This window comes from Sapajus apella, unplaced genomic scaffold, assembly GCF_009761245.1.
Source record: "Sapajus apella isolate SASKATOON/1434 unplaced genomic scaffold, GSC_monkey_1.0 scaffold20, whole genome shotgun sequence".
Lineage (NCBI taxonomy): Eukaryota > Metazoa > Chordata > Mammalia > Primates > Cebidae > Sapajus > Sapajus apella.
Genome location: NW_022436960.1, coordinates 23,176,493 through 23,187,460, shown reverse-complemented (window position 1 = coordinate 23,187,460; position 10,968 = coordinate 23,176,493). Strand labels below are relative to the sequence as shown.

The window sequence follows — 10,968 nt, the reverse complement described above, 5'->3', positions numbered from 1 at the left end:
CTGAGTTTTTGTGGTCCAGCTTTTCCTCCCCTTAAATTGCTCAAGGAAGCCTGTTATGATACTGGTCCATTCAGACCAGGTAAGGCAAACAGGGAAAATGTATGAGAATAATAATGTTTCCTCCACCCAACCCACTAGGCCGGCAGTTAACCATCTTCAACACTCAGGCGCAAATAGCCATTGGTGGAAAGGACAAAGGACGCCTCTTCCAAGGCCAACTCTCTGGGCTCTATTATGATGGTTTGAAAGTACTGAACATGGCGGCTGAGAACAACCCCAATATTAAAATTAATGGAAGTGTTCGGCTGGTTGGAGAAGTCCCATCGATTTTGGGAACAACACAGACGACCTCCATGCCACCAGAAATGTCTACTACTGTCATGGAAACCACTACTACAATGGCAACTACCACAACCCGTAAGAATCGCTCTACAGCCAGCATTCAGGTAGGCCTTTTTCCAAGTATCAATTGATTCTGCATTTTTATCTTTGAAACATTGTTATCATGGTCATTGTTTTAGGTAGTTAAAGACTTTGAATTACTATGTAAGAAGGATGCCTGCAGATACGCATAGTAATAAGAGCCAGGAGAAGAGGAAGGTGAGGTCATTGCTAAAGAAGTCATAAAAGCCTGCGGCACTCGTGGATTGTTATTCCTATCATATTTGTCACTGAAATGGTACAGCTGTTATTCTAAATGAGCAATGGAATATACTTTCATTATGAAATACTCTTTCCTTTAATTTTATTTTCTTTTCTTTTCAAATTGCAGAAAGGGAAAGGTGGGGAAGGAAAATTTGTTATCATGTGAAAGGCTATATCCTAGTTCAATTTCATACATGTTCTTCAGATGGCTTTGCTATAACATGAATCGTTCATTATTGAGGTCAATGGGTACCATTAAATCAAGGGCAGTTAAAGTTGGAAGTTCAACTAATCCTTGTAAAATGCAGTCTTAATGTTTGTTAGCATCCTCATTAATCATGTGTCAGATTTTTGCCCATTTCGTTTTCTTTATATTTGATCAAGATACTAATGACAGTAGAAAATGTGAATGTTTGAGTTTGCCTAAACAGGAAGTCCTCGGTTTTGTGGCAATTTTTTTCCACTTGAAAGTAATTATATCCAAACTAGGCTTAACACTTTGCTGACTCCCTTGGCATTTCATCAATCTAGTTAGTAGGGAATAGGAGGTTTACTGAGTGATTAGCCTCTAATGCTCCGGCATACCGAAAGACACTCCAATTGCTTGTAAGAAAATTGCCCCTAGCCTAGTTAGTGTTTATAGTAAATTCAGTAGATTATCACTTGTCTCATTTGCTTCTTAGTTTTAAGACATTATCCAGGAACTCGATTGAGTCCTTGACATCACCCTTACGTTGACTCCAATGGACACTGTAAACTTAAAGTCAATCATCAATTAAACCCCCTATGTATTTCCATTCTTCAGAATTAAATGCATGAGGGTTAGGTAATGATAAGCACATTTTCTGTTGTCTTCCTTTTTTTTTTTTTTTTTTACGTTGAGCAGAAGTATCCAGACAGCTCTTTACATCACTCCATAGTAACAATTTTGTTGTATATGCTGACAATGTCATCAGGCCAATCTTATGGGTTTCAAAGGCTTCTAAAAACCTGGTTTGCGTAGCCCTCTTACAGTCACACATGCTATTACATGCATACCTATGCACATGCTCACAAGAAAAGAAACAGCTCTTCTCTACTGATATTAAAGCAATAGCTCCTGACATCCTGCTCTACTCACTGGAAAGAAGATAAAAGGCAATATGTATTTCTATTATGACTCTCTCTAGCTCAAGAGTAGATCTGTTTATTGTTGGTGAAAGGATAGTTCTGTCTGCACAGGTCTTGGCAGACTTATTTTGCTTCTGTCAGAACATATTCTGCCAACTCTGTGGGAAGCAGAGAAGCAAATGGCTTTTTTGACAGAGGAATGGCTGGTCCCGTAGTTCTTTCTAAGGCCAAATTTTCACTGACCTCGAGATGATTTAATGTTACTCAGGGATTCAGAAACCAAGCTGTAGTAATTATCGGTTTTTGGTTTTCCTTCCTGTAGCACGTACATAAATGGGAACTAATTGGGGCAGTTCCTAAACTCTTTTCACAAAGCAAGAAAGTCAGAGCTCTGGGAGAAAAGTAGGGTACAAGGTACAAAATCTTGCTGGTGATTGTAACTCTTAAACATTATAGAATTCACGGCCATATTGGAGGAGGTGAACATCTGGGAATGCCTTCTCCAATAGCCTCTCTCTGGTGTGTGTTTCTTTAACACCAGTAATAAATTGAACTCCATCTACATGCTTTTCCTTCTATCAAATCTATAAAAATGAGTTATATTGGGAGGCCGTGGCAGGCCGATCACAAGGTCAGGAGATCGAGACCATACTGGCTAACACGGCGAAACCCCGTCTCTACTAACAATACAAAAAATTAGCCAGGTGTGGTGGCACGTGCCTGTAGTCCCAGCTATTTGGGAGGCTGAGGTAGGAGAATCGCTTGAACCTGGGAGGCAGAGGTTGCAGTGAGCCAAGATCGCGCTGCTGCACTCCAGCCTGGGTGACTGAGCGAGACACTATTTAAAAAAAAAAAAAAAAAAAAAATAGTTATAAACCTGATGAGACTCTTTGGTTTTAAGGATGTGTAAGAACAACTTCTTGGAGGAAAACCAATAGCCTACTAGACTTGATTAGACTGGGATGACAGATTTAAAAAGCCTTGGATTTTTTGCAAAGAATAATTAGAGGAAATAACTTTGTGCCAAGGGTTTGGGAATTTGTTTTGTTCTTGCCAAGTAGTAATCAGAACTCTGCCCCGTGTTCCATAAAAGCTTAAAAGTCTCAACTTTAAGCCTAGTCTGGTCTTAAACACATTCTGCTGATCACATCAAACCTGTGTCAGGACTGGGGACCCAGCAACTATTGGATTGTAGTCAAGATTTCAGACAATAACCAGACTAGAGAGTGCAGGTAAGGAAGGTCTGTCCTGGAAGCATTAATACTCCTGTGTGACCCCACAATTTTACTTCTCTTAGATGAAGAGGGTTCATAAAGTTCTGATCTCTAGAAGATACTTCAGAAGTGAGTGGGGGGGAAAAGGTAGGGAAGACTGGATGTCATATTCACCAGGCCCATTATTCACTTTTTAAAATCTATATGTGAAATTATACCTAGAACATTTTCCAAATGATACCACTGTTCTGTCCTTTTTTGTTTAAATACCATTGTTAAAGCGAACTTTTCCTACAATGAGACCCTCTAGGAGAAAGAAAATAAGCATGTGAGTCCACCACTATAAAAACCTGCCTGTCTGAAAATCCCCCAGTTCTTTCTTAGAGCATAAATGAAGAAAACGTCCTTTCAGGAGTTCTTTCCTGATGGACCTCCGTTAGTGTTGATTTCGGATCAAAGAAAAACTGTTAAGTGCTTTCAGTGCTGCTCTTAACTGTGGGTGAATGTGGACAAGTAGTTTTTGAGTTGGTATGTCTCTCTAGTGCTATAGCCTCTTTGAAGTAATTGCTGCTTTGATCTTTCCGATTCCATTTTGTTACAGGTAAGAGTGTAGAACTATCTGTGAATGACCTGGATGATGTTGATTTACTCATAGCAATCATGCCCAAGCATCAGGTCTTGATCCTGTATTAAGGAGGCTGTCTCTAGGTCCTCTACTGAATTTTTAAACATTTAAGATGCGCATTGAGGAGGCAGGTGTGTGAGTGACAAGTCTCAAGTAAAGGCCTGGCACTTCATTGGCACTCAATAAATATTTACTGAATACATCTGAAAACAAGACAGGCTTTATTGCCTACTTTAAATAGTCATTTAACAGCTGAAGGTAGCATAGCTTGAGGAAAGGTTTTTGTCCACCGGGATCAGGGTGCTTTGGCCAAATTTGTTTTCAATGCTAAGGCTACAGCATAGCGACTCAATGCATGTACTTGCAGCTAGAATACCTGGATATGAAACTTTGTTGATCATCGTGTTAGCTTACGTGACCCCAGACAAGTCATGTAAGTTCTAGTTAACTACTTCTATGAAACAAACAAACCACCATAAGTTGGTGGTTTAAAACAATTATGTCATTAGGTCTCAAAATTCTGTGAGGCAGAAATGTGGGCACAGTTCAGCAAGGCAATTCTTCTCCCCCATCTAGAAAGTCGACTATGTTCACTCAGCAGCTGACTTTGCCTGAGGATCTGGCTTTACTCACATACCTTGTACTTTGGTGGGTTAACTGAAAAGATGGGACTCAGCAGGGCCCTTTTCCCTCTCCATGTATTAGCTGGGATTCTCCTTGTGGTTTCTCCAGCAGGGTAGATGGGCTCTATTTATGAAGGCTCAGAGCTTCCAGAGAGAGTCCTTCCAGGGGCAGGAAGTAGAGGGTGCCAGTTTTTTAAAGGCTGGGCTAGGAAACTGGCAGTGTCACTTGTACAATATGCTATTAGTCTAAACAGTCATAGAGCTTTCTCAGTTTCAGAGGAGGAGACATAAATCACTTCTCAATAGGAGGAGGAGTAGCAGTAATTTGCAACCAACGGCCTACCACATTATAAAGTAGGGAGGGTGGTATACTTCTAGTGGCTGCTATATGATAGTCGTAAGGATAACTGACTTGATATAAGCAAAATGCCTAAAATAAGTGTACCATTCCGAGTAAGGCTGCATGTGTTTTAACCATTATTATTATATCCTATTTCCCACAATTGGTGTATTAAGTCAAGGTCCTCTCATGCAAATATCTACCTCAGAAAACGGGGCTGTGTCTACTGATAGTAGTGGCTATGGTTTAGAGTAGGGTCTAGGAAGTTTGGGGGAAATAGAGATTAGAAGGTGGATCCAAGTATAGACTTCAGGGGCTGAAATTAGTCCTGGCAAATCAAAATTTCTATGATCTCAGGAAGAGACTTCTTTGACACCTCACTACCCGTCTTTAAATTTGTCTTTTATTTTAAACCAACCTAGAGTTCTATGGGTCTTTGACAATATGTTCTGTGATGCCTATCCACACATCTTTTAGGGCTACAAAGAAGAGAAATCTAGGTTCCTTACCGTCGTGGAATTTACAATCTAAATAGGGCAAGAGGGTTTGACATGAGCTATCCATATGAGGTAGTGACTCATGAATGGCTCTTTATGTTGTGGATGGCAAGTGGTCCATGGGGTGGCTTCACCGGATCCCATGGACTCATTCTACTAGGCCTTGTTGTGCAATTGAATGAGTGCAAGTGGACAGGTGGTAAGAGGAACTTATTCCTAGTTGGTCAAATGTCACCAGAAGCAAAGTTCTTAAAGGCAGAGATGATAATCTCTGGAGAGACCGCATAAGATGGAGTTTGTGAGTAACAAGGGGTCCAGAATCAAATTCTTGGCCCAAAACTTTCCCAGTTTGGAGAGGGCACAGAGGGGTAAACTGAATTGGGCTCCCCCTGTGGCTCTTACTACCAGGAGTGCCCCAGTAATTACACAAACACTTCCTCTACAGCTGACTCCAATATTGGTGGGTAATTATCATGGTGCTGATAGGTCAGCTTCTAAAACAGAAAAGTTCAACTCAGTCTACATTCCGATTCCTTGGTCTTCCTTCACAATAGAAGGACAAAGTGAGAAATAAGAGTCTTTTACCCATGAAAGTGTATTCTTTTACCTCAAGCCTCTATCCTGAGTTATCAGCAGGAAAAAAAAAAAAAACCACCTCAGTGTTCTGTGCAAATCACCATTTGGAATCATTTATAAACTGTTAGTAGGATACTGATCATGACATACTTTTTCTGTGCCGGGCATTGGTAAAGTCACCTTGACATGGGCCACAGCTCTCTGAAAATTGCCAGAAAATCACAATGCTCAGCCTGGATTGCAACTATCCTTATAAATAGTCGAAATTAAAGACTTAAGAGGTTTGTGAGATTTCATTGTCATCTCAAGCTTCACAAACTTGGTGGCTGAATATAAACTGCTTTCAAAAATTCCAGAAGGAAGCCACAGTTTCTCATGCTTTGTAAAAAATCCTTACAGGGAAAGTCCTTTTAGCTTTTCAGTGTTGGACTGGAGACAGGAAGAAGCATGCTTCAGCCTTGATACTGACAATTACGAAACAACAAAAAAAAACCACTTTGGATTAAAATGTTGATCCTGCACAATGTCAGTTCTGGGGAGAGTCTCAGTGTGTTGAAGAACGTGGGCTTTTTCATCAGAATTTCTAAGTTGGACTCCAGGTTTTTCCAGTTACTTAGCTGTATGCATCAATCTGTTCTCACAATGCTATAAAGAACTACTTGAGACTGAGTAATTTATAAAGAAAAGAGGTTGAATTGACTCGCAGTCCTGTAGGGCTGGAGAGGCCTCAGGAAACTTACAATCATGGTGGCAGGAGAGAGGGGGTTGAGGAAACTGCCCACATAATCCGATCCCCTCCCATCAGGTCCCTCCCTCTACAATACGAGATGAGATTTGGGTGGGGACATAGCTAAACCCTGTTACTGTATATCTCTGGTCAGGTGATTAGCCTCTCTAAGCCTCAGTTTCACTATCCATAAAAGTGACCTCACAGTACCTTTCCCATAGGTTCGTTATAAACAGTAAGTACAACGATGTGTGAAAAGCACGCCATAAGTTTTCACATGAGGAAACCACTTCAACCTAAGAGACTCTCCCAGAACTCACACATCTCCCTTGAGCCTAGCCTTCCTGTAGGGCTGGGTAGGCCCAGGAACAATTTTGTTTATACTCATACAAACTCACAAGGGCCAGGATCTCTTCTAAGGGCCCCAGATTGAATCAGAGCCCCAAGCTCATCAGTTGGGAGGGATTGCTACTGGAAACTCTTTCATATCCTGGAATGAGAATTGGCTTTGCTGAACAGTTACACATAGACTATTCTATTAGGTTGAAGTATATGAAACCATCATTTTTGTAGATTACAATCATCAAATATTAGCAACATCATATGGTTCTACGATGACACACAGATTTATGGCATGATGCTATCAATGGCACTCCGTGACCCAGGCTAGAACCTCAGATTTTCTCTAGGCCTTCGAATAATCAAACTGCCTTGCACTGGGATACAAGATAGATCTACCTTATCCCAAAATACTGCGCTATAGCAGGATGTAGATCACACTGAATCAAAAGTGGTTATACTTATCCAACGGATTATCCCCTCTGGGTTCTTCCACCTTTCCCTACTGCCACCAGCTTGAGATAAATGAGACAAGGAATCTATACAGTTTTCATCTCCTTACTTTTACCACCAGACAACAGAGCCTCCAGGGGAAGTTTATTTTTAGGATCAGGGCTCAACTAATATTGATTAACAGCCTTACATAATGTGAGCCTCCAGGGTTTGTCCTTTTCCTGCCAAGCCTCATAACTGGAGAAGGCGCTGAAGATTTGTCAGTCTAATTAGACTTTAGCTGCCAGCCAAGAAATATCTTCTGTCTTCTCCTTACCCTTACACAGGTACTTTCTTTCTTCCTCTCAGAGAATAATTTGGGGGGAAAGAAATTGCACTCAAATTTCCTTGTTGCCTAGCAAGATTCTCCAGTGAAATTTACTCTCTGGAATTGCGTAGTTCTAACAACAACAGAAAAAGGAGCTCGATGGGTTTACCAACCTCTTCAAGACTTACATGTTGGAAGTACACAGAGGCCAGTGACAAGAGTGCAATGGAGTTTCTTTTCATCCTTCTTTTAATTCTTAATTTTGTGGATGGAACAGGCACTTCCCCCAACTAGGTCTAGTCAATGAAAGGATCCTGATGGCAGAAGGGTCAGGCTGGAAGTCTGAAAGCTTCCCAGGGGAAGTTACAGTGATGCCCTTCGAATGAGCGCGTAATATTTATAGGATGGAATTTCTACCAGAACTACTCATAAAGCACTGGCTCTTATTTATATGCATCTGAGCAGCTGGGAGGGAAGTGGGGTCAGTTGTTGGCTACATATGGGTAGAGGTTGCTGGGTGTTTTTAAACCTCAGGGTGGTTTTTCTGATTACCTAACGCATGATTTAGCCAAATCTAAAAGCCAGAATCCTAGCTGTGTGGCATATGCTTCTCCTCCTTTCTATTGCTCTGACCATATTTTCCACCACGGTGCTCCAATCACACAGGTCTTCTCAATCCTTGAACACAGAGCCAAGAGAAGGGTGAAACCAGTGAGGCAGGATTATGCAATTGCAGGCTTAGATTTTCATCTTAAAATTGATATTTGACATTTTAGTTTTGCAGATTTTTCTCCTGCATTAATATTGATTTAAAAGCATTTCAGTAAAATACGACTGATCTTGAAAACAAAATCTTAGCAAACCCGCCTGAAATCTTACACTTTCAGTGAGTGCCTCATTCAATCTTCCCAGCCCTGCCTGAATGTGCCAATTCGCTTGCCATTTCTTCTGCCTGCAACAGCTCTTCCCTGCGATTCACAGGATCACTCCCTCACTTCACCCAGGTTTCCGCTTATATTGCACCTTCCAAAAAGGACCTCCTTGACCATCTGTAAGATACACCATTTCCTGTCTTGTTACCTCTCATAGCACTTATCGCTACCTGACATTACAGCTCATATTTGTTTATTGTTTCTATTTACTATAATGGGAGTTCTAGGATGGCACGATCTTTGTTTTAGGCATGATAACAGCATAGTACATAAAACAGTAGTGAGCACAGAGCACTAGTCAGTGTTGGTTGAAAGGTACAAATAGTCAACCACCCACCAGTACCTTCTCAGGGAGTCCCCAGGCCACACAATATTTATAGACTGAATCCAAGCATCCCCACTACTTCCCAGGGCCACTCCCTCCTGAGGTTCACCAGTGAGAATGGGCATCACTCATTTTGAAGCTCTTAGATTCTTTGCTTTAGGAATAAGGAGTCCCAGAGATACCTTGTCTCTGGTATGTCAGATTATTTTCATTGGCTTCCGGTCTTGTTACCTAGCCAGAAGTAAGGGCTAATTCTAGCACATAGAGTTTTCAAATCACTTTTGGAAATGTACTATCACCTAATTTTCCCTTTCCAATTTCTTCTTCCTTTTCAAATAACTTAATTCTCCTAAAACTCACTTTCAAATATATGCAAATAAAAATTAATATCTCACTGCTTCTTTCCATTGGTAAGAATAGAAAATTAACTTGAGGCTTTTTTTTTTTTTTTTACTTTTTTTCTCTGTGTTGGGTCAATTAATAGGAGGGTCCTACGTGTTTCCAGTAACTGCTTTTTTGTTGTTTTTTGGTCTGATGGCCAAATATATTGTGTGAGCATCATTTATTCACGTCTGCAAACCTGTAATTTGACTGGTCCCATAGTTACCCATTTTTTAATGATAATTTGAACGAACATTGATAGCCGAGGGAAGGAGCAGTATCTGTGTTGCTCACCATTGCACATTTAGAGCCTAGAATGGTGCCTGCCACAAAGCAGGGCCCAAAAATATCAGTTGAAGAAAAATAAATGTGTCAAATGAATGAAAGTAAAGCAAATGCTTATTATCAGATTCTAGAGGCACTGGGGGCCAATAATATTTATTTACAAAGTAGGCAATAGCGGTTATGAGGAAGCAAGCATCAGGTGACTTAGCTCATGACTGGAGAAGTGATTAAAACCATCACTCGAGGCAGACCTGCATTTCTAGCTGTAGAATTTTGGCTAGAGTACTTTCTGGGGCTACATTTTTTATTATCTGAAATATGGGGATTATTTCCAACTTCAAGGGTTGGTTAAGATAATATAAGTAAAGGGCTTAAATGGGTGGGGCTCAATCAAAGATTTTTATTATTGCTGTTGTTTTAAATGGGATTACAATCTAGGTCTCAGCTGATAAATCAGTATTGCAACTAAATTTTCATTGTTGTTTGGTTGCTAATTAGTTTGCAGTCTCTGATAGGGCAATTAGCTTCCTTGGGCCTATGCTCTTTCCTCATAAAAGAAGTTTTATTTTAGCAGTTTGTGACATAGTGTCTTGCACACACACAGGGACAGTTGAATGTATGGATAAATGAATTAGAAGTAAAAGGAAAAATGGAGAAGAGAGGAAGACAGCAGAGATCTTCTTTAATTATTGCTATAAGAATTATGCACCCATTTCATGGATTTATATGGCTTATACTTCTATGTAAAAGATGAATTATAGCTGGCCCTCTGCACAGGTGGGTTTGCATCTGCATTCAACCAACTGTGGATCAAAAATGTTTTTAAAAACCTGTGTCTGTACTGAACACATACAGACTTTTATTATTCCCTAAACAATACAGTATAGCAACTATTTACCTAGCATTTACATTGTATTAGGCATTATAAGTAGCCTAGAAATGATTTTAAATGCACAGGAGGATGTGTCTAGGTTACATGCAAATACTGTGGCATTTCATATTGAGGACTTGAGGATTTTGGCGTCCACGGGAGGTTCTGTAACCAAGCAATCCCCCACAGATGCTGAGGAATGACTGTACTTGATAAATGTCTCTTGAGTCATCAAAAAAAATGGGTGGTTTCAGTTTAAACTGAGGTTCAAGAATTTTTTTTTCTGAAAATATATGATGTTCTTTCTATTTATATATAATAGGAAAATGACTTCAAGCAGCAATCATCACTCACCAGGCGTCAAGGCGGATATTTCCATTCTGTCTATGACAAGGCTGTGGGAAGGGTGGGATGTGCTTTCATACCTTTCTGGTGCATGTTTGAGTGATTGTAAAAATTAGAATCACACTGAGGCTGTTATGACAACCTCGTCTTTTGAAACCTTCTAATTAATGCCTTGAGTTGTCTAGAGAGATGGTTCTGTTAGCTAAATGGTGAATGTAAGGTTCTCCTTGGTTTTCTCATCATTCATGGATAAAATGATTGGGGGAAATAAATGTACAACACGTCTGTGGTGGCTAGCAGTCACTGAGAGAATTACTTGATGGGAATTTGATGGACTTGTGTGTATAATGCAACCTCTTGTATGTCTCACTGC

General features: G+C 40.3%; 1 protein-coding gene across 43 annotated transcripts in view; it reads left to right on the top strand.

Moving 5' to 3' along the window:
• The window catches only part of NRXN3 (neurexin 3), a 1,699,208-nt gene that overhangs the window by 1,538,597 nt on the left and 149,643 nt on the right, over window positions 1-10,968 (top strand). For all 43 annotated transcript variants that reach the window (XM_032287218.1, XM_032287216.1, XM_032287189.1 and 40 more), the window contains one exon: window positions 139-446. In XM_032287218.1, coding sequence (XP_032143109.1) covers window positions 139-446 — 308 coding nt within the window. The remainder of the gene's footprint in view (window positions 1-138; window positions 447-10,968) is intronic.